This window comes from Triplophysa dalaica, chromosome 23 (genome assembly GCF_015846415.1).
Source record: "Triplophysa dalaica isolate WHDGS20190420 chromosome 23, ASM1584641v1, whole genome shotgun sequence".
NCBI classification, from domain to species: Eukaryota; Metazoa; Chordata; class Actinopteri; order Cypriniformes; family Nemacheilidae; genus Triplophysa; species Triplophysa dalaica.
In genome coordinates this window covers 6,489,883-6,514,307 of record NC_079564.1, presented here as the reverse complement: position 1 = coordinate 6,514,307, position 24,425 = coordinate 6,489,883, and the positions used below count along the sequence as shown (strand labels likewise).

At 38.4% G+C, this 24,425-nt stretch overlaps 1 protein-coding gene across 3 annotated transcripts in view; it reads left to right on the top strand.

Moving 5' to 3' along the window:
* The window catches only part of c23h8orf34 (chromosome 23 C8orf34 homolog), a 56,608-nt gene that overhangs the window by 29,879 nt on the left and 2,304 nt on the right, over positions 1-24,425 (top strand). The window contains exons 8-13 of one of the 3 annotated variants that reach the window (XR_008905414.1): positions 1,253-1,388; positions 6,357-6,442; positions 7,095-7,168; positions 16,050-16,179; positions 20,879-21,345; positions 22,454-23,136. Coding sequence is in view for 2 of the 3 variants with exons in the window: in XM_056737666.1 (XP_056593644.1) it covers positions 1,253-1,388; positions 6,357-6,442; positions 7,095-7,168; positions 16,050-16,179; positions 20,879-21,345; positions 23,040-23,136 (990 nt within the window). In the remaining variant the exon portion in view is untranslated. The remainder of the gene's footprint in view (positions 1-1,252; positions 1,389-6,356; positions 6,443-7,094; positions 7,169-16,049; positions 16,180-20,878; positions 21,346-22,453; positions 23,137-24,425) is intronic. The other 2 variants (XM_056737667.1, XM_056737666.1) reach the window with 2 other exon arrangements.

The following is a 24,425-nucleotide window of genomic DNA, read 5'->3' as shown; positions in this document are numbered from 1 at the left end:
AGATTTTTATTTTTCAGCAGAAATGAAATGATATAGAGCCAAACGTTACAAATTGCAGCTTTAATATGATGAACTTAAAAGGTTAGCTTGAATACAAGCCAAAAAGACTGGCAGTTAGACTAGAACATGTTCGATTTTCTGGCTGAAGATCTGTTTATTGTTATTATTAAAATCTAGATATTTCATTGAAGTGTGGTAAGTGCTTTTCTTTAACGCATTTTTTTTTGACTACTGGTAATCTGGGTGGGGGGGCAGTGCATAAAATCTTTAATACATACATATGAACGTATGAATTCAAACATATGAAATCAAAGAAGAAAATAAAATGTGGTCCTGTCTGTGAAAAGCAGGCTAAAGTCTCAAAATCTGATTATGAGATTATGAGCATCAATGTTTGATTTCAACCATTCATTTTGTTATGATTTCAATCTGTGACATGGCCCCTCTCAGGCCAGATATCAAGATTATATTTTCATAAAAAAATGTATGTAGATAACAGTAAAGCGCAACAGTAAATGACTTTAGCTAGGTTTTCACAGGCAGGGTCACCAATATCAAAGTCCATTGATTTAAGTAGACGCAACCAAACACAACGTGGTCTCCATATATCCATTAAAACCTCAGTCAGCTTTTACTCATATAATTGAGTTAGAAACTCTGGGCAGTGACCCAGCTTTAACCCAGCGGCCCTGTTGCGTGCTGAAGAGCGGTTTTTGTAGAGGAACAGATGTAGTGTAAAGTGAATCACTTCGCTGTGATCCAGCGCTCTGCTCTCCGCACCTGTTAGCTGGGCGCAGGCGACCATGCTGTGAGCATATGCTGTGAGGGAGTCACCAGTGACCTCCGAGAGTATCGAGTTGCCCATCTCAGTGCTCTTTATCTCTCTCCATGTATATTCGCTTTTCTTTTTTCTGTGCTTATAATGTCAGTAATCACACGGTACCGCTGCAATTACTGCCTCTGTGAGAGAGCGGAGAGGGTTGGATGAGGATGTGGGATGTGTTTTTTCCAGCCTCTAACTCTGCTATAGAACTGTTCATCACATAACATAGAACAGACCTCACAGCATGAGTGCCGGACCTTAAACTTGTGAGCTTTCTTTCTTTCCTCAGCGGAACACAAAAGAAGATATTTGAAGGAACGTCGGTATCCAAACAACATTGGACCCCCTTCACTTCCATTGTATGGACACAAACCGCTGAGACCATTCTCAACATATCTTCTTTTGTGTTCCTCTCTCTGTCTCTTTTAGAGGATCTGGATGACCTACGCATGGAGGGGGTCACTGGCCTGGTGCCGTCTGGCAGTAAGTTCAGCCAGGGCCGAAGCTCGTACTCTTCAGAGCCACAAGCCAAAGTCACTCTGAACATCTGCTCAAGGTGTGCAAGGTAAATATTGACACAGTGACCAATCGGCTCTACTTGACTCAAAGACTTCACCTCTAACCACTAGATTCTCCCTTCACCACCTCGACAAACCTCCATTTAACAACTCAAGCGGTACGCACAATGTGAGCAATGTTATCATTAGATCCCCGCTAGAATGTACTGCCATACGTCTTAGTCAAGACACGAGTCACAAACGCTGACCTCTGTTTGCTGAGAAGCTGCAACCGAACCCCTTTCAGCCAGGATATGAGGGCCACACATCGCATTCCATTTAAAGTTAAACTCAGAGCTGAAAGGGAAAGATTACACGCTAAGGTAGTCCTTTGCATTTATCTCACTTACAGTAGGTGACTATGAAGTTTGGACTTATCTGTATGTACCTGCAGATCTAACAGGGCTATCTTAAGCGTCCTGCGGAAGACAGTGATAGGCTTCATTATCAATTGTTTTATTATCACACGCTTCCTGTTTTGTAGTTTGTGTCTATGCAGAACGATCACATTTCCCACTGCCAGCTCTGATTGGTTGACGCATGGCTTACATCCGATGCCAGGTTGTGATAAGACAAAATCTGTTGGGTATGATGGCTGGCACACTCCTACATCTATTCCGATTCCTTTGTTTAGCTCTTTCTTCTCCTGGCTTTTATCAGATCCACAACGGACACATTACACATTCTTAGGAGTCTACGAGATTCTAAACACATCTAGCTGAATGTTTATCGCATGTTTGTTTGTTAACTGTTTATCACATCGATGTGGAAGTATATTTGTTTACACCGCGGGTTGAACGGTTAGGATTGTGGATGTGGCCCACCCTGGATAGTTATCTAGGACAGAGCTGCGGTTCCTTCTTGCGTCTCCTTTGCCATGTGAAATGTCAGGCATATTTTTCTCCAATACATCACATCACGGCAGTGCCAATTTGTAAATGCTTAATAGTCATTGTTGGCTACGCCCTCAGCTTTGGTGCGTGCTGCGACTTGAAGCTAATGGGTGGATGTGAAAGTGGGCCTTGATGCAGATTTCTCCTTTGAGTTCTGGATGCACAATGGTGCTAGAGTAATCACGCTGATGGAAAAGATGATTGCGGGTTGTTTGGCAGGGAATGGATTGCATCACTCAAGAAAAGCGAGGAGCGAGACGCACAGTGGCGCTTTTCAGACACTCTTGCGTGACGTCCTCCTGAATGCTTCCATGTTAATGAGTGGCTCTTTCAACACAGTAACTTACTGTCTTAGAGCCAACATGCAAGATTGTCTGACCTTTCACAATAGGCCTGAGTATGAGGGTAAACACGAAACAGGGTGAACACATAGTAGCACAGTGGTGGGCAGATGTATTTGCTTTTAATGCACAGTCAGGTTAGATTAAAGGGAAAGTTCTCACCATAATGAAAATGTATTTACTCACGCTCATGTCACTTCAAACTGGACTTTCTTTCTTCTTAAGAACACAAAAGAAGATATTTTGGAAAATGTTGGTACCATTGACTTCCATTATGCATACAAAATCAATTTTCCAAAGTCGGCCACGAGTGTAAATTTGTATTGCTCTTTCCTAGCTTTCATCGATTTTTTTAAGAGAGACTAAAGCAGAAATCTTCGTTTGTTACATTTACATTTACATTTAGTCATTTGGCAGACGCTTTTATCCAAAGCGACTTACAGTGCACTTATTACAGGGACAATCCCCCTGGAGCAACATGGAGTAAAGTGTCTTGCTCAAGGACACACTGGTGGTGGCTGCTGGGATCGAACCAGCAACCTTTGATTTATCAGTTCAGTGGTTTAACCCACTAGACCACCATCTCCACGTTTGTTGCTCTTTAGGAAAACATTTGGAGTGATGGGAACAGAGGACTTGAACAGGTTTTTCGTTTTACACATACTCAACACTTTCTTTGCCTGTTGTTTTCTCTAACTGACCCTGAGTGTTTGGACACCTGGAGCCTCTTCATTACTGTATCACACCGACCTTCCTGCAACAACAGCAGCTAAAGAACATGCCAGAAATGATGCCCATCTCTTTTTGTTTTTCTTTTTAACTTTCTTTTCCTGGGCACGTGGCTGCCAGACAAACATTATCCACATTTCCTTAGGCTCAGATGCAGATTCCTTTTATCTGGTCATTTGTTATCTCAAGTGGTCAATGAGTGAAGAACACGGTTCTTAACAGTCTGGAAAAGCTGGGCATTAGAATCGGTATGCTGACTAAAGTTCTTTTTTTACATAAATACAATTAGTCGTTTTAGATCTAGCAATTTTTCATAAGATTGCGGTCCCGACAGCTACCAAAAACATAAATACATTAGATTTGTTACCAGATGGACTGCAGTATATATACAAACATATTTCACAACAGTGTCTAAATGAATTATGAAATGTAAACTTATGGTTTTTTAATGTATTCTCAGCCATACTAAATCTCCAGCAGCGATCTGTTGACTTATAATACACCAATGTAGAAAGGTCATGGGATTTATTCCTTATCTGCCAGAGTATGTCGTCTTCACATGATGAATGAGGTGGCAGACGACAACCACACATGCTTAAAACAACAGTTTATGTGGAAGTACAACAATGATAGATGTTACATTTCTGACCGCAGGAGGGCATGAGGGAAATTAATTTATCAAAAAAAAAAACTACGAAACACATTTTGTACACATTAGGTGGTTTTGGTTTTAAAGCGCATCCGTCGAACAAGGAACAAAAACTGAATGATGGAGGATGGTGTGAACGGTGCTGTGTTCAGCCAGTCAGCGTTTGCTTTCGTCACAGGTCATTCCTACCCTGCTGGTCAAGACCCTTTCCTGAGGCGTTGCTAGACCTAAAGCTCTACTGGAAATAGGCCCCAATTACCTTTTCTATCACTTTTTTTCTTAAAAACCTGCTGTGCGCAAGAAGTCCAGGCTCTTGCTCTGTCCAGACTGGAAAACTGCAATCCGCTATTGGCTGGACTTCCAGTTTGCAGAACCAAACCTCTACAGATGATCCAGAATGAAGCCGCAAAAGGGGCCTTAGATTGGTCTGTGTATTACGCGTATACAGACATCTGCCATCTTGAAAAACAGTCTTGACAAGTCGATCCACGAACGATGAGATTCCAAGTCACAGTTCATCACTTAGCACAGCGTTCGTGGATCGACTTGTCGAGACTGTTTTTCAAGATGGCGGATGTCTGTATAAGCGCAATGTACTGTCTTTACAAAGTATCTTCTTATTAAACTGTTTGTACACTTACAAAGTTCTCAATGCTTCGGTTTGCATGTAGGGACCCTCATTATGCTACCGTGTGAGGCTATTTTGAGCCTTGTTAGTGGTATTAACTAGCGATTTAATTTTACTTACTCTGTGCCCCATATACTAGCGTTATAAGCTAATCTTTTTTTATAGATAAAACTCTTTACATTCGATTTTCATGAAAACACATCCCAGAGAACGATCTACTCGGTAATGATGTGTTAATTACCCCTTAAGGTCATTTTTCACCGGAGTTGTCCTTTAAGTAGCACGGGAACATTTTTAGTAAAAAACAAAAATACATTGTATGGGTCGATATTATCGATTTTTATTTTACGCCAAAAATCATTAGGATATTAAAAAAAGATCATGTTAAATTTCCTACCTTAAATATATAAAAAAATGTGTGAGTGCATTGCCTGCCACAGTGACCCTGATTAACAACTTCCAAGGCGATTTTCTCAATAATACAATTTTTTTGCACCCTCAGATTCCAGAGTTTTAAACGATTGTATCGCAGCCAGTCAACTCATACATCAATAGAATTTTTTATTTATTCAGATTTCAGATTATGTAAAAATCTCAATTTCGAAAAAATTGACCCATAACACTGGTTTGGTTGTCCAGGTTCACATATTGTATGCAAAAGTAGCACAACTGTTAAGTGAAATGTTTTTGCAGCACAAACATGGCAAACGTCTTTCTAAGGCTTCCACCATCATTGTTTTAAGCAATCACTCAAAATGATGCTGAATAAAAGGGACTGCATTAGATGTTGGGCTTAAAGAGCAGCTCTGGCTTTTCTCATCAGCTCCTCTCACATATAAAAATAGAAAAAGATATAAGGGGCGGGATAGAGGGACAGAAAATGATTGATTTACCAAACATGCAGTGAAACACTCGCAGAAGTCAGGCAGAGTCTTTGATGTGTCATAAAAAGAGATGTTTGTATTCTTGTCATTGTGTGTAATAGCTGGCGTGACTGCGTACAGCAAAAGGCACGCAAGGGCAAATGCGAGAAATGTGAAATGAAACAAGCCTATCATTTGCTAAGTGTAGCATTTGGTGACTTACAGTTCTGAAGTTCTGCTCCGAAATAACAGGGCTGTTGAGAAATAAGGTATAAGATTTAACATGCCGTGGGTCTTCATTTTCCAGACTGGAACATTTTAATTGGTTTATTTGATTCTGCACAGATACCCGTCACACATTTTGATGTTGAAGTGTTTCTTTTTTCACTGTAATGCACAGAAATGACTGATTCGTCTATATGACAGCTCCTGATCACTATTCTTTCATTCTATTGTAAAAGGCACCATCAATATTAATACGTTTCAATGTGAAATCTCTGTGAGCAACACCTTTCTAGCCAAGATCTTAATCCCATCATCCTCTAGAATGTGACATCATAAATGTTCTGTGTTTGTGACTGTTACATTGTCACACGTTCTGTACGGTGTTGTCAAATCTTAAGTGTTCCCCTGTCACGCCTTGTCTACATCCTCATCTCCCCAGATAGTGATAAGAGATTTTATTAGATGCCAATCTAACACACAGAGTTCTTTCATAACCTCAGCCGAGAGTTTATTCTGAAAGAAGAACACGATAGGATTTTCAATGTTATCTTCCACAGCTATCATAACTGTGGGGAGAAATGCAAGGCGCTTGAAATGAAAACGGTCTTTCCTACAATGATGCTTAGGTTTTTTTTGTGTGTTTTTTAGGCTTCAAGGGGATAGTCTCACTCCTGGAAGACCAGAGGAGGAATCAGCACCTCATGTAGCAGAGCAAGATGTGCCAGAAATACCATGTAAGTAGCCAAGGGCTGTGGCTTTAATTTTTAGAGGCTGGGAAAATATTTTTATGGACGCCATCTAATGAAGATATGGGGATGTGAATCTATACAAAAGTATATAATAGAATAAAAAAGGAACAAAAGAATTCATACTTTTTACTACTTTTTTATTAATCTTTTCTTTTGTTATATATTTTTTTGTTTATTATTTTTGATATATATATTTTTTATGGCATGTCATATTGTGTTTTATTTAATTTACAAAAAAACATTTTTGTAATTTTTCTCATGTTTTGTTTCCTTGAACTGAATAAGAATCTTAGTTAGCCCATCTCATAACTTGGCTCGGGACAATTTTTCTGGAGGCCTCCCAAGCAGTACCAAAGACACCTCCTCCTGCCCGTTCCCTTTATTGTCTTGCACGATCCCCTTAAATCATATCATATACAAACAGATCAGATTTATGTGAGTACTGTATCATGTTATGTTGTCTGCTTCGAGGCCCTGGCACTTTGTGTGCAAGTCGATCATTAATACCGTACCGAAATTGAATCTCTCCATTGTCTCTCGTGGGGCCCCTCAAGTGCCGTCACCAGAGTGTGGGAGCGTACTGTGAGCGTGTGTGCGTGTGGTAATGGCCTCTATGTGCTTTTTGTTTCTGGAACAGGTCCATTACCCGCGGTGACAGAAACACTAACAGCAGTAGAAGATCTACAGACGGCCTCTCAGGTGACGGGGCAGGTAGGTGATCCTCACCCAGCCAAAACTGTTTATTATATCACTTTCCCCAAGTCATTATGATCTACAGTATAAAACCATCTTCTTTATGAACGCTGTCAAAGGGACTTAGATCATTTTTCTGGAATGACGGCGCCCAGCGTGACTTGACTGTTTGTCTCTGCGCTTGTCAACCTGGAGGGGACGTTCCCCAAGCAAAACAATGAATAAGACCTTATCGTGCACTACGATGTGTCTGATTAAGCTTGTGCAGGGTTTGGATGAACGCAGTTTTGGCTGTTTACTAGGAAAGCACAGAATGCACGCAAGAACCGTGTCCTCCTCGCGGAGTATCATGTTGTTGATGGGATAGTGTTCGTTTACATTCGAGAGAGGGGTCAGCGAGGACACCTGTGCTTTAGAAATCCCCCATTTCATCAAACCTGTCAACAAAAACCGCCAAGAGACCAGAACAAATTTCCAACGTGGAACATAATAATAAGACTCTCACTGCACTCTGACGTAGCAGAAAAACACTTTGAAAACCTCACAGGAATTTAACTGTATACTGGTTTCTGTCATTGTACTGTAGCAACCTCAAGCTCCACCTTACTCATCGTGAAGTGGTTATTTTTCTATCAGCACTGAGAGCAGTTGTAATTACAGAGGAGAAGTGTTGGAAAAATCTTTATGGAATTGTTGGCTGAGCGTGGAAGCTTATGGGCTGGGAAATCCAGACAGACTGGCAACAACAGGCGTGTGAGGCTTCTTCATTTCTTTATTGGGAACATGCTCCACTTTGTCTTTACCAAAATTTCCCAAGAAACCGTTCTACAGAATGAACAGTGCCATCTAGATATCACACAGAGCATACTTGGGCAAACTATGGCCTGCATGCTAGAGCTGGCGTTCTATGTGGTTTATACATATTAAAACATACCTGCACACTTGTTTTTGGCGGAATTCGCTGTTTAGAATTCAAATATGCCATTTTTGTGAATCATATAGGTGCACCTCTATGAAAACGCAGACAAATAAAGATAATTTTATCTCTTTAATTCCGACATATTTACGCAGGAGCATGGGTCTCATTTGCGCGTAAGCTACACCTAGGTCATTCTTCATTTGGTGCACTTGAAAAGACTGAAAAAAACAAATTTCGCCAGCAAACTGTGGCTGATGTGAATTTTTTTTATTTGGAGCACATGTTCTCTTTTTTCTTGTCAGTGTGTGCCAGAATGCACAATTTACATGTTAATATAAAGATAAATCGCACCGCAGCCAACAACCCCTCAATGTTTACGCAGTTACTCAATCTGGCAACCTACCTCCTCCCTAACTATACTATCTTGGTAACCATTTTTCAAATTTTTATTGGCTATTCATACAGCGATACAGGCAAAATAAAGGTAAAGAGTCTCTTTATTCAAAGTTATAGTCAAGTAAAATGTGAAAATCTGGCAACCATGGGTGCAGTGTCTCAATTCTTAGACAACGTGGTGATGTAAAAACTGAATGATAGAGACTGTAAAGAATAAATAGTTAAAGATAAAAATTTTGGTGACCCTCTTTTATGTTTTATATTGCCTGTTATATATGAATACAAGCAACATAGTCTCACTATTCAAAATTATGCTCAATAATATTTCAAAGCAAAACATTGCACACTAAAAGTAATTACGCTAGTGTAATATGTGGCCCATTGTTTACTATTTACCAGCCCCCGTGCCAAAACTTTGCCCACCCTGGTATAGGGCCTCATGCACCCTCATCTCTGCTTTCTCCTTCACACAGACTCTTTACTTTGGCGTGCATTTTGTAAGACCTGTCTCTCAAAGAAGCTAGAGAGAGAAAGACAGAAAGTTTAAAAGGGGGCCCCATCGTCTATAGATTAAACCGTGCCAGTGAGCTCAAAGCAAGACGACTAATGTTTCCCACATGGAGCAGCAAGTGTGAAAGGATCAGATCACCTACTGTAGCTTTTTAAAGCCTGATATGGTTGTTTTCTGTTTAATTGCTTATTTTGGGCTCTATTTGAAAGGCAAATATGATTTGTCTTCCTAATAGTTAATTACTTTAACAGGTCTTTGGAGGTTCTCTCCCCTCGCCGCCCAGAATGGCACAGAAAACAAAACGTAATTATTTTATGAGCTGAGTCACTTCTTTTGACAACAATAGTCACGGGGGCTGTATCTGCGCGGATCTCTTCCAAGCTGTAACTCATGTTCCTAGCACTGTAAATCATGCTCATGATGGGCGGAGAGGCTTATCCGCTCCAGATTGCATAGAGCGTCTTGGGAAATTTGGCCTTTGGACAACCTGTGTTTATTCAGATGTTCTATAGTCTGTATTGTGTGCTTTTTGCTGTCATGTAGAATAGTGTACAATTAAATCAAATTAATAATAAATATAAATAGGGCTGCCAAACAATTATTCGTGATTAATCGCATTCAGAATGAAAGTTTGTGTTTACATAACACATGTCTGTGTACTGTGCATATTGTTTTGTATTTTTAAAAACATACTCATGCATATATTTAGGAAAAATATAAACATTTAAAAATTATTTCCAATATTAAAAATATATATATATATATATATATATATATATTGTACAGCACACAAACATATATTATGTAAACACAAACTTTTATTATGGATTTATTATGGACAGCCCTTATAAAAAACTGAGATGTAAATTTGAAGTGAATTTAACAATTTGGGATTTCAAAATGATGGTGAAATTCTGTTAAATAAAACTCAATATAAAATTCAATAACAATACAGTTTTTAACACTGTATGAAAATTCACAAATAATTTATCAAATTTTGTCTTTACTCAATCATCATACTATGTGCTATGAAGAATCCCAAATATTGGCCCACAAAAGTCAATATACTGTTTATCTCCATATAATCTACCATAAATTAATACTTATCCATGGGTCAGGGGGAGAAGTCTCAGTACAAGTGTGGGTTCAATGCCAGTTTACAGTCACACTGATCAAAAGTGTACACATTGAATGCACTCTCATTCATTATAATGAAATTATACAGCTATAGCTATCCTGTAGCTCATTGGTAAGAGCAAGGTTGTGGGTTCGATCCCAGGGGATTGCAAATACCTATGTAAAATGTATAGGATAAAGCAATGTAAGTCGCTTTGGATAAAAGCGTCTGCCAAATGCATAAATGTAAATGTAAATCTAAATGTAATGTAAATGCACTGTAATTCACTTTAGATCAAAGCATCTGCCAAATGCATAAATGCATAAATGTAACAAGTTACACTTGACAGCCCTATTCATTCAGCTGTTAAGTAGTTCTATGTTGAATGTAGAAAGTCAGAAAATGTAACTGTTAGTTGTTAATTTTTCATTCCGTTCTTTTTAGTAGTTCTCTAATCAGCCCTGTGGTTAAATGTAATGAAATATCAGCTTTCCTTTCATGCAGTCAGAATCAGACGGTGTAATTGAATGAGCCCTTGTGTGCCTGTTACTTTATTTAAGTGTTTGATATTTCTCTGCATACATTGATTATGCCTTTATAACATAATGTCTGCATACTGAAAGATTTGTTTGTGTAAGGCTGGAAAATGAGGATATGGGATTTTATTAAACAATGTTTGTTGTCACAACCTCCCACCTTCGCTGATCTGAAATATATCAACTTCAACCTTTTCTATTAAGAGTGGCCTTCCTTTGTAATATAAGCCATGGCACATTAATGGGTTTCTCTCATGTGGTTTCCGGTCTTGATTGTTTTAGTTCTGGAGTGATATTGAGAAAATAGATCTGGGGTGAGTTTGTTTTAACTGTGAGAGCTCTGTGTCGACCAAAGTAGATTTTTGAAACTGGTATTTCTGATTAGTCTACTAATTCTTGATTTATTGCCTTATTATTGCTTAGACGATATGCATTATTACATCAGTAGAAATCACTGTTCATAGAATAAAAGTAACTTTTATATTCATACTGTAGGCATAAGCAAACATGCACCAACTACAGATCTCATTAACATGGCCCGGCATGCAACTCAATATTCTGTCGATTACAAAGCAACAAAAAAATCATTTCTTGTTTCAGATATCTCGTGGAATAAAATCATCAGACAAACAAAGCAAATTACTCACTTTCCACAGGCCTCAAAAACAAAGCAATTCAGAAAGATGTCGTGTACTCTGGTATTTTTTCGGCTTGTCTCATCCATTGCTCCTAATATGTTTTGATTAAGTTTTAAGGGAGAACGTCTGTTTGTCAGTTATTGATTGCGATCCTCGTTATCATTCAATATGTACAGGTCCCTTTGTATAAAAAACATTTCTTACGCATCCTCTGCGTATTGTTATGACAAGAATTCTAACCCAAAACAGAGCGTTTATTTGTAGTTCTATTCATTAATCATTTTTGTGTTATGGCCTCTCGCAAACTAGCCATTTTGGTTCAGTGTTTTGTACAGGATGCATGTTTTTAAGGTAAGGTTATAAGATCAGTTAAGTCGCCCCCTCCCTCCACATTTTTATTGTAGATATAAAAGATTGTAGGTCACTTTTTTATAAAATTATAGATGTTTTCAATGGATGCACACGCCTGGCCCGAGGGTAGCGGCCGGTCTGTGTTTGGTTGTAATATGACAATATATTTCATATTTAATGTTAAATAAAACTACTTCGCAGTGTGGAGGTCTACCGGAAGTTAGGATCGGGCCACATAAGGTTTGTAGACTAAAACCGTCTATAGAAAACAGTAATAGTAAACATCAACCCAATAACAAATATAAATATAATGTTGTTATTTATTGATTTACTTCTTGTGTTTACTCTCAAAAAAAATGAAGTGTTGTTTTCCACCTATGGTTGGGTAAACTTGAAATAACACTGTTAAATTAAACTTTCTTTGAACTTCTCGAACAAAGGAATTTGTGGACAAACATCACAAAGACCACAATCTTCACTCTTTTCTGTTTCTCCGTGTTCATGGTTGTGTTCAGCATGATGCATATGTTAGACTGTGTTTGAACCCAACTATTCAGAATAAAACAGGTTGAAATAAGTCATTTGAGTGGATTGCATGTGGTTTGTGGGAGTTCTGCAGGTGCAGACATTATGTGATGCTGTAGGGCTCTTCTCCTACGCTTCAGAGTTTAATCAGATAATACGTTTGTTATTGTCTATTTCCCATTTGCTTTTGGCGCCATGCCATCGAACATACATTAGGTGATTTTAGACACTGCCAACACGAGTAGATTTAATAAACATTTGTGTCGAGACTTCGTTTCCGTCCCTTGCACTTATCCGGAGCACCAGAGGGCAGGTGGAGCCTGGTTAAGGATCTCTCTTGTAGTATTTGCTATTCAATTGTATATGGATTAAATCTGCTAGTAGCTGAAATTACATTTGATTTTCTTAATGGACGTCTAAAGCGAACTGCAAATGAAATATACACAGATGTTGGACGACAGTCTGTGCGTGCTGTTACGAAATGTCAAATCAAATGCCATTATACGCTTCAAGTGCCTTTAAAGCTGTGCAGCTCTTACGTTTTCAATTCTTTTTTTTTACATTAACAAATGTGAAATGGCAACTCTGAAAAGTGTTGTTTCAGAATTAACTTCAGACATCAGTTCTTTTCTCCAAAGTGGCGATGGCATTGAACACGAGTTGCTACTTCAAACACGCAAAATCATTTAATGCGTTACTTCCTCACAGCAACTCAATGAAACGGTGTAAAAGCAAAGAAAAATAACCTCACATTTCATCCCTCTCTCTCCCTCGCAAACCTAGCAAACAAACAGTGGAAGAAGCTTTCAACTGCTTTTAAAAGCCCAGTCTGGAGGGACTGAGGTAATGTGGTTAGTGGTGTTTTCTTCCCTGCGCCAGGGCCGGCTGCCATTCTTTATTGCGCTTGTGGCAGGTCGGTGTCGGCAGAACTCTCCGTGTACACGCTAGACATCGCTGTGGCTTGAGCCTGTAAAGATCCAAAACGCGTAGATGTGACAGCAGGCAATGAGCCAAGGCAATGTTGTCCCTATGTGGTAAATAGAACGAGGCCAATTACGTTTTTGAATTGCCACCGACTGCATGAGATCTTCGTTTTCAACGGCGAATGTAAATCGACGACTTTCTCTTGTGGTTTCTGAACCTGCTTCCAATGAACTGGACTTTGTCTGAGCGATTCCAGCGGCTGTGTGTGGGTCTTGACGGGCATAAGAGAAACTCCACAGTTATAAAAGCCTGTTAAATGTGCTTTGAGAAAAAAAATGTTGTGATTTCCCAGAGAGCATTGAAGTGAATGGTGGGTTGGTTGCCAGTGGTTCGGCACAACATAGTCTCTGGTATACAGCCGCTGTAGAGAACTTTAGAAGTGGACAGTTGCTTTGTGGTCTCTTATTTATCCTCATTGTGGATTTTATTACTGAAGCAATTGGATCCATGTTTGTAGAAAGTGGTCGCAATCTCCAGCTTTGTTAGACTAGTTGTTTAACACGCATTGCAAGCATAAAACAGCTTGTTTGGATAGTAAACGGTTAAGTAAACCCATTTATCTTCTGAATATTAATGATGACAAACATCTCATGGCAGCAGCTCATAATTTCCTAAATACTTTCTGTAAACTGTCATTCATATTTATTTGTTGTTACTGTAAATGCAGATGTTGTATAGAAAAATGTCAAAACACTAGTAGAAGAGATCTCTTCCCGGCATGTTTATGATCGTCACATTAAGTGGTTGCTGCTTTTAGAATTAGTGTGTATGTTGAACCTGACTTGACTTCTGCTTTGTTTTGAATTAACAGGGGACTCAAGGTCTTGAAGCCGGAATAAGATTTGGTTTTATTTGTGAATGCGTCTTGGGGTGTCTGGGTATATATGTGTGTGCATTATGCTTGAGTTTTAGAGGCCATTTATACAAGACCGATGTATATTGGCTAAAAACACAAACTTTTGAAAACGGGTCTCTAAGTGCAAGTTTTTGTCGTTGTTGTCTCCATTTAATCTAAAGGCTACGTTTTCCAAAAACTATGACGTCATACACACGTGTATTATGCGTTCAGCCTGTAGGCATTTGCAAGTATTCTATATATATATATATATATATATATATATACATATGCTATATGTTTATGCTACGTGACATACTTATTAACATTTTTCGTGAAAAAAAGTGTATTTACTGCACCACTACAACCAGTGGAGGCATATCATGTATGTACACAAACTATAAACACACATATACCCTAACAAAGTGCATTAAAAGCGATATTTAGCTTGAATGCGTATGTGCGCAGTTTCTTTGCACTGCAACATCGCCATCCACTGTCCTGGCATGTGTAATGCAGCGTTTTAATTCGCTTTCCCGGATCAGTGTAAATGCAGATTGTTTTGATAACGCTGTCATGTGTATGTGAAACATTTTAAAAACGCAAAGAAAAAAATGTATTTTGTTTTTCATTTTGTAAAGGTAGTCTACAGATGGCTGAGTGAAATGTTAATGAAAGACAACGTGTTGCATTTTTACACACTCTTGATCCATCTGTTCTCCTCAAGGCATTAAGGATCTTAATAAAAATCATTAAAAGTTAATGTCTGTAGGTATTTATAGGCTGTGGGAGCAAACGGTCAAATCAGAAGATATGGAGAGCATAGAAACAAAGGTCTGAATGTAGGAGGTTTTCGTGTAGTATCTCTACTGGCCCTCAGTAATATTCTGTATTACACATACTGTATTTCTTGGCCCGGGTTAGTGGATTTGTTTACTGGTACGTATGATGCTGTTTGTGGCCTGGCATTAGATTTGATGAGTTTATGAGGGTTTGGACTAAAATGTTACGCTGTCCCTTGTTACTGAATATATTGCTTTATGTAATATTTGGACGGAGATGATGCTCTTTGTGCTAACTTTATGTTTCTTTTTTAGCAGAAATTTGAGCTTGACAGTTGACAGCCCCTACTCTCACCAGCCAATTGGAAATGGATCCCATTACTCATTTTACAAAAAAATCAAGAGATAGATCACCCAAATTGTTGTTCGAAACCTGGATTTCTTTTTCTTCTGTGGCAAACAGTGTGGAAAACATAACACTGGAACATAATTTGAGAAATGTGTTCATACAATGGAAGTCAATGGGAGCCTATGTTGTTTTGTTACCAACATTCTTCACAATATCTTCTTTTGTGTTCAACAGACACATCATACAGGTTTGAAATGACGAGAGGTTGAGTAAATGATGAATGAATTTTTACTTTTGGGTGAACTATCACTTTAAATTAGCTTATTTAGCTGATTTGATTTGATATGTTTGGTTTTACACCAGTTTGGTCAGTCACATAGACCAGGGAGCTCAATTTAAACTTATTCACTAGCAAAATTCATTAGAGTACCCAGTGCCAGTCCAGTAATAAGACTCATATTTGAAATAAAAGCACAACTTCTTTACGTTGGCGCGCAAGTATGCATGTTATAAATAAACGAAATCATTACAAACCAATGTGATTTTCATTCATCTATTTTTTATACACCACGTCATCAAAGTTTATTCTCCAAAGTTTTCTTAATCCCTGAAAACCACCAAATTTATTATGGTGAAATATAGTAATTGCAGGATCGTGCCGTCATTCGTTTTGGATCCCAGAGTTTATTGATTGTTACTTCAAAATCTTGTAACCACTACTGAACGCAGCGCAGTGTTCACAAATAAAACCTCAGCCTTTGCCGCAACGCAGACTTTCATCCCGAAGCGCTGTGGTTTCCAGTGTTTTTCTTATTTCTCTTAAAAAAATAATTGGCCCTCATTATAACAGATATGGCACAGCGTTGTAACTATAAGAAGTATGTAAAAAAAGTGTGTAATTCAAAGCTCCCAGTTCTTCTAACGTGACTCTCTGTTGTCTCATGTGTGTGCTTTAGCGTCACCCAGTCTGGGCATCGGATGTGAAGCCGATCAGAGGCACAAGCCCCCAGACGGCCAGACGTGCTGTGCAACTCCAGGACTCCCTCTTCTCTAAAGAACTGGAGAACATGGGCAAACATCTTGCGGGTAGGTTTTGGCACACCAACACCCACACGCACATAAAACGGGCCGTACCTTTCCATTACTGCCCGACACTGTCAGAGGCCACACATCTGAAAGTCTCCGCCGCGCTCCCGTCTGCGTGCGAACCCGAGGAAAAAGGCGCACGATTGGCTAATTAAAAGCTGATCCACCTATTAAAATATGCCAGCCATCTTATTTTCAGTTTATATCGCCACCACCGCAGTCACGAGCTTGTTAGCGACGCTGTGAAGTGACAAATCGCTGTCTGCAGATGATCAAACTCAGTCGGTGGTTTTTATCGGGTTTGATCTCGCAGACCTTTGTGTGACATGGTGTTCTATAAACCAGAGGCAGCAAAGGCACCCAGAGCCAAGAACTCTGACATGTGTCACGCAGTTGTTTGTTTATGTATGTTCTGCTTTTTATTTCAGTTTGCGTTGTGCATTTGCAAACACATTTAAGTATTTAAAGACGATTATGGTAACCATCAGGGTACCAGTGTGTGTGTGTGAATGTAGCTGTTATCTATACAAACTTGACATAGAACTTAGCTATTCTGAAAAGCACGATCATTTTTTTATTTGATCTCATATGGTGTGATTATATTACTCTCAAACTGAAATTCACCCGGTGACTTTGTTCAGACTTTTGGCTCATCCAGCCCAAATCCATTTCGTTTTTTTTGTAGTCTGAGAGTTAAAAAACCACATGAATCCCATGTTTACGAAAACAATCCAGACAACATCCACAAGCGGTTTGAAATGAGATAATCAGATTTTTTGGAATACGTTGCAACGGTTGGATTTTAAGTATTTTTTTTTTATTTGCGTCACCTGTTTAGTGTGCGATATTGTTTGGGAATGTATTCGAATACACATTTGTTCCCTCATATCACAAACTATGAACTGAATTGTAAATAAATACAAATCAGATGTATGAGCCTTGTACTGCGTTAAGCCTCCAAAATCATTATTATGAATGTCACACGAATAATTTGACTTTTTGTTATTGATCGGATGACAAGACTCGATGTTACACTCACAGTTTTCTCACAGTTTAGAGACAGGGATGGATGACTGTGCGTGTGGGAAGTGTTTACCTTTGCTGGTCGAACGTTGCGTGCTTGTTATTCCGTGACCGAGTCAAACTGATTGTGACATTACATCACAGGAAAAGCCACCCCTCCTCTCAGATGGCTTTCATTTAAAGCCGTTTGTCTGTTGAGTTAAAACTGAATAGAGACATCCCTGCAAGGCAGGAACTTAGACTCCTTCAACAGCCTAACTTAGACCCTTTCATGCTTTTATTAGCTGTTAACGTACTCCACGTTGAAAGCCAGGCTTCTACTTTTATCTCATTATTACCTCAATTATGTGGTCAACTAAATCTGTCTTTTCATTTACGATCAGTCTGCATTGCTTTGTTTAAGGAATTTAAAAGCTTGGTATTCGACTTGTTCCCAAAGGACAATGTTATTGGCCATTTCGTAACAGAGGAGAACAGATTTCAGAGAAATCCAGCATCGTTTTCAGCTGCCTGAGTTTTATTTCTCAGATCTTCCGATCTTTTCCTCCTTGAGATGAGTTGTGAAAGCTTTAGTTATTTAGGAAGAAAAGGTCCGGAATCAATAAGGTTGCATATGTTCTAAATGATGGGTTTGCGTGCTTGAGGATTGTGGGAAGCTTTTTTTGATCTAGAACTGTTTATAATAGATTAGATCTGCTGGTTCTAGTTAACTTTCCCCTTCTTCCTCTCTTGATCACTCTGCATTCTCTTATTTCTTTACGTCTTTTTTTGCCCTCAGGTTATTAAAGATGCTATACATCATCAGCAGCAGTAACTTCTTATGGGTGAATATAATAAGGGCAATGATGAATTCTGTCAAAAAAAGAGCATCAGAAAATGATGAACTCATTTTAAGAATCTAAAATAGAAAACGTTTCCTGGAAACATGTTTTGTTTAAGTCATGCTCCAATCCGACAATTACAAAGTTGTACAAGGGATGCATCATGTCTTATTAATTTGATATTTTTAGTGATGTCGCTTTAATTCGCATCATCAGACGTGGTTGATGCAATACAATATTTAGAGATAGGTCAACCAAAAAGGATAATTCTGTTATCATTTACTCACCCTCTTGTCATTTCAGACCTGTATGACTTTCTTTCTTCAGCAGAACACAAAGAAGATAGTTTGAAGAATGTTGTTAGCCAAAGAGCAACGGCACCCATTGACTTGCATTGTTTTTTTGGTCTATATAATAGTGCCGTTATTGTTCGGTTACCAACATTCTTCAAAATGTTTGTTTTGTGTTCTGCAGAAGAAAGAAGTCATACAGGTTTGAAATGACAAGAGGGTGAGCAAATGATGATAGAAATTTCATTTTTGGGTGAACTATCAATGTTTTTGTGCATCTCACAGCACAAGCGTGAAGTTTTTAAGATAGCGTGTTAAGTAAAAACGTGTTCCGCTTTGAAAAATGTGCCTTGGGACCCTTCGGTTCCATTGCTTAATTTCCGTAAAATGCTTTTGTTTGCCTACATCACAAATGATTGATGTTCGTATAATATTTTAACAAGGAATTCTTTCCGTCACATGTGTTTTTCTGAAAAATCACTGGATCGAGTTCCTGTATACCATTTAAATGGGAGTTCGGGGGTTTGTGATTACTTCTGATTGAATATAGACACAACAATCTGATTATCCATTTACCAAATTAGAAATATCATATGCCGAAAAAGCTCAACAGTCTGGAATGGATTCTGTGAAGGGCATTCATTTCAAGAGCTGTGTCATGACATCACATTCTGCATTTTCGTATTTAGATTAGTAATCTGGACAACAAAGTGTTTTACATTTCGGAGTGAAAATATTCCCTGGTACTTTCTCACAAGTACGGATTCTGAAACGCATATCAAGCTAGTAGCCTACACAGTTTTTATAATATCTCACATTGTTTTCTCAGCATATACACTATATTTGTATATAATCCACTTGAATGATTATGTGCTTAGCTTTGTGTAAATACATGGAACAGTTCTTCTTCTCCGAACATTGGCTGATCGTTGGCCAGATGTTCCATCTGAAAATGTTCAGCGTTTCATAAACAAAAATATTTGATTTGCTACCAACAAAGCAAACAAATATGTTGACATGAACCGGCTCCATTAAATAGCTGATATTCTCACACAGAGTAGACATGCCATCCAATTTACGCTTTACAGCTGACTGTAAAAACTGCTGCCCATGACTGTTAAAATAAAGCAACAAACTTTAGGAAATGATTTTGGTGGTTTTGTTACCGGGAATCTATGAGTGGTTAATACTACACGTCAATACGCGGATGTGTTTTAAGCCTGTTATTGGCAAATGAGGTTACCAAAACACATGCTTTTAATAGTCTCTTCTTGCACTGCCTTTTCTAAATGATGGTTGAATTAGTTATTTACATCGGATGTGACTGTATGTTTTTGTTATGTGAGTATTACGGGAAGTTTTGTAATCCAATGATGCTTTAGCTTCAGTTATGATATTCAAGGAATGTTAAACAAAAGAGGAACATTAAATAATTTAAGATATTAAGTTTAAGATTTTTTTACTAAATGATTTAAATTTTGTTTATTAGTTTTAATTTACTTTAAACTGCACTGTAAAAATGTTTTCGGTGTGTTAAGTTTTCAATTTTTAATCAAAAATCTAAACTTACTTTTATAAATGACAGGACCTCACCATTGGTCAAAAATGAAGTTGTGAGGACTTGTAAAGGTAACTTGATTGGACCAAAAAAATCTAAGGCAACAAAGTATGTCTATAACTTTTGACTCTATATCACCATCTCTGTTTGAATCATAAAATTGCAGGGTACTTTTCTTCAGGTATGTCAAAGGAATACTCCCCCAAAAAAATTAAATTCCGCCATGAATTATTTCCCAAGAGTTGTTCCAAATCTGAATAATTTTTTTTGTTCTGTTGAACACAAAGAAAGAAATGGAAAAATGTTAGCATCTGACATTTCTGGGAGATCATTGACTACCATAGCAGGAAAAAGGACACTGGTTGTCAAAAGTGACCCAGAACTGTTTGCCTTCAAAATTCTTCAAAATATCTAATTTTGTGTTCAACAGAACAATAAAACGATACAATCATTTTTCCTACTATGGTAGTCAATGGTGTCCCAGAAATATCAGTTGCTGACATTTTTTCAGATATCTTTTTCTCTATTCACAAGAACAAAGAAATTTGAACAACTTGAGGGTGAGTAAATGATGACAGAATTTTCATTTTTGGATGAACTAACCCTTTAAAATCAAATGACATCAAATTGACACTTTCAGCAAAATCGTGCCTGACATCTCAAATTATAAATCATTAGTAGTATACTTTTGTGAATCTGGGTAAGTAAAGAAAGTTTTAAACTCTTATTTCTAATGCACTTGCTCAATAACAGATTAAAGTTACGGATTACATCTTTAATTCCGCTAGAAACAGTAAATAATCTGCTGATAGTAGGTTAAGTTTTCCTTCATTTTTACTTGTGTGAGGAAAGCACAGACAAGTCTGTAAAACACACATTTACCTAACCTCCCTCGAGAAACCATTGAAACCATTCCCATCATTATAGGGCTGAAGTCATGTAAGAGCCGTGCTCTTTGCTATGCCCCCGTTGGTAATTCCATGCTTTTGTTTTCTTCATTTCTTCAGAGGTGGAGAAAGACTTAGCAAAGCTGGCAGAGCAAGGGAAGCTGAACCGAAGTCCAAACAGCCCTCACAGGAGCTTGCTTCTAACCCCCCTCTTCCACACCACCAACACCCTGCCTGTTCTCGGACAGACGTCCAGACCGCTGTCTCCCAGTAGCCTTTCCTCAAAGACCACAGGCCTGCACAACCCCCAGCCCACCACACTGGTAATGGGCCGGACGTCTCCCAGCAACCCCAGCAGTCGTGCGCAGACCCCTAGCGTAGCACGGACTCCGAGCAGACCCATGACCCCCAATAGTCTCATGATGCGATCGTTTACTTCTGGGGGCCATGGAAACACAGAGCGCGTGTATGGACGTTCAAGAAGCAGACCCGTCACGCCGACGGGACAGATAACCAGGCCAATCCTCACACCGCCAGGCCTGAGTACTACAGATTTATATGGAGGTCTGTGGAGCACACTAACCGAGGTATACATAAATACATATCATTATTACAAACAGTATGGTGGACGCTTTTATCCATGATGTTGTAAATAGGCCTTTAATCTGTTTTAATGAACACCCTCTTCATGGAAACTAAATGGAGCCAAGTCTCAAGATTTGAGAAATTGGCCGGTTAGTTGGGGATTATAAAAGCTCACCTTTGGTTAAAACCCCATAAACCTCAGGTCAATGATTTCAAGATCACACATGCTTGCTGTTATTGTACCGGTTAGCTCGTAAAAGCTGTGGACCGTCTAATATTCTATTGTCCATGCCTGTTTATGGTCTATTCATCTTATGCACTATTGAGAAAGAACAACAAGATCTGGCGGAAAAGGGTGGATACATTTGCAAACAGCCGCTCTTGCATAAAAAGTGTTATAGGTTTTTTTAGGTATTTTAAAAGAGTAGTACCTATCAAAAATCCAAATCTCTTTAAAAGCCACGGACAGGAATGTTATTGCTCATATTCTTATCACCCTTGGCTTGTCTCGATTATTAAAACAAAAATGCATTTGAGTTGTTTCAGCAGTTCAGTCTTTGAAAAAGATCAGCGATATCCACCTGCACATCTCATTCGGCTTTTAATGTGATACACAGGAACCGAGATGTCAGATGATTTGTTCATCTTTTCTGTTTTTTCCCAAAGCAAAATGCACCGTAGATGCACGAGAGCTTCCTGCCTGGCCTGGACTTCCAACACTTAAAAAAGTGAAAAATAGGAACGCATGAAATGTCTTTGGAAGAGAACAAGGGGCAATTTATATATTAGAGGTGGACTCCGAGGATTTGACCCAGAGGTGTAGTTATTTGAAAAGAAAACCATCTGTAGAGCGAATGAGTCTGACATGCACGTTCAGCAGCTCTTAAGCATCTTAAATTTCGAATTCACAGATGATTTTACTGCCGCTCTCATGCCGCCTTTCAACACAGACATAAGGACTTTTCCCTGTAAACCTGTGAGATCGTATTCTGCAGAGAAATCTGTGCAGATTTCTGATGCATATTATGATGTATAATCTTATAAAATTCAGCTCATCTAAAAATTATCCTTGTGTAAAATTGATCCTGTATGACTTTCTTTCTTCCACAGGACACGAAAGAAGATATTTTGAAGAAAGTAATCAAACAGCGGTGACACCCTTTCACTTCCAATGTTCCATCGCTGTTCGGTTTAAAACATTCTTTAAAATATCATCTTTTGTGTTCTGCAGAAGAAGGAAATTCATACAGGTTTGTTTTGACAAGATGGTGAGTACATGATGGATTTTTCATTCCGGCTGAACTGTCTCTTTAAGAGATATTCAACAAATGTACTTAAATTAAAAAATGAAATGTCCTTTCTGAACAAACAAACTTAAAAAGGACATTTCATTTTTAGTTTAAGTACATTTGGGTATATTTTTTGTTGAATAGCTCTTAAAGAGACAGTATAGTTAAAAAGGTGATTCTACCTTGGAGTGTGGGCCAAGCAGAAAGATTTTTGACAACAGAGGAAACAATAGTTTGTAGAGAATGTTTTGTTCTTTATCAACTCCAAATGATTTGGAAAATACTTTAATTTCCAAAAGGAAATAACAAGGCATGAAAAGATACATTTAAAAGTTGTAGGTGAGTTAACGTTTCAGCTTTATGAATGAAATGCTGCAAGATTTTATTTTATTTTCTTGTGTTTCTAGGATGAGTTTTACCAGCAGTTGCAGGCGGTCAGGAAGCCCTGGCGAATCCCTAGTGACACGGATAGTGATTGTCTAGAACCACCTGAGCAGGACAAATGTGAGTATTGCAGTTTTGACTCCCGTTTCTTATTCTATTGAGAGCTGAAATACAAAAGATTTCAGTGTCATTGTATCCGACAGCATAAATAAGGGCTTTACGCGAACACTTTTTCAGGTGTTAAAAGATCTTTTCACTGTAAAGGATACTTTGATTGAATTATGTGGTAATTCTTAAGAATATATAGTCAACGTTTATGGGTCGGCAAAGCTGAGGTTCTATATAGATGTATTAATGGCCATATCTGATTTCTTGTTCCTTGAAAACAAATGAGTCAGGTCGAGGGAGCTATTCCAAACGCTTAAAGGAGAATTATTATGGCTTCCCCGTTTCAAAGTCAACTCGATATACAAGACAGCAGCATGTGTGGCTTTAAACTTTGTAAAATATTAGACACTTTCATTATATTGATATGGTCTCATGAACCTATCTTGGATTTCCATGTCAACGGAGGCCTGAAAGATTTAAAAAGTCATGCAAAGAATTATTATTTGTCCAAATCATCCTCCGTCATAACTAATAAATACTTTTAGCCTCATTTTTCACTCTTTGAACGTGACATGGCCAGAATCTTAGTTTCCCTTAAGAGTCATTAGTCTGTTAAATGATCTCAGTATTCTACCATATCAAAGCTTTAGCCCGTTCAGTGAGTCCCTGAGTGTATGACTTGTGTATGTGAATGATTAAAATTTTTGTCAGCAAGAGGACAGTTGTCTGTTTCTTATTCTAATGTAGACCTTTATTCGCAAAAACAAAACATGGAAATGCATGCTTGCAGCGCTTCTGATTAAGATGAAAACTACAAAATTCTGCTCTAAATTCCTTTTCCACTTAAACCCCAAAACACTCTTCCGAATAGTAAATATTTGTTATAGATCCTGTATAATATTTCTTTGGTAAACAAATGATTTTGACACATGTTTGGAACGCGAAACGAACTGCGCTGGGAAATGTTTATCCAAGTTTTAAATGAAAATCACAGGGTAAGATTTGTAGACAAGCAAAACATTGCAAATACAGTCCAAGCCCTGATATCAAATACAAGTAACTATACATGACAGTCCACTCCAAGACTCTCAGTTTTGCCAAGAAAATATCTAGCAGAAATAAGTGTATTTTGCTAAAGGTCTCTACTTGCTTGCTGGAACTGTCATGCCAGCCCGGCTATTTAAAGGAACATGAGGCACAGTGTTTTAGTGAGAAAAGCCTGGCATTGCCAACGGCAATACGTGACAAAATGCCACTTGGCATACAGAGCGTTGGTGATTGGCTGCTGCTATAACTGTTGA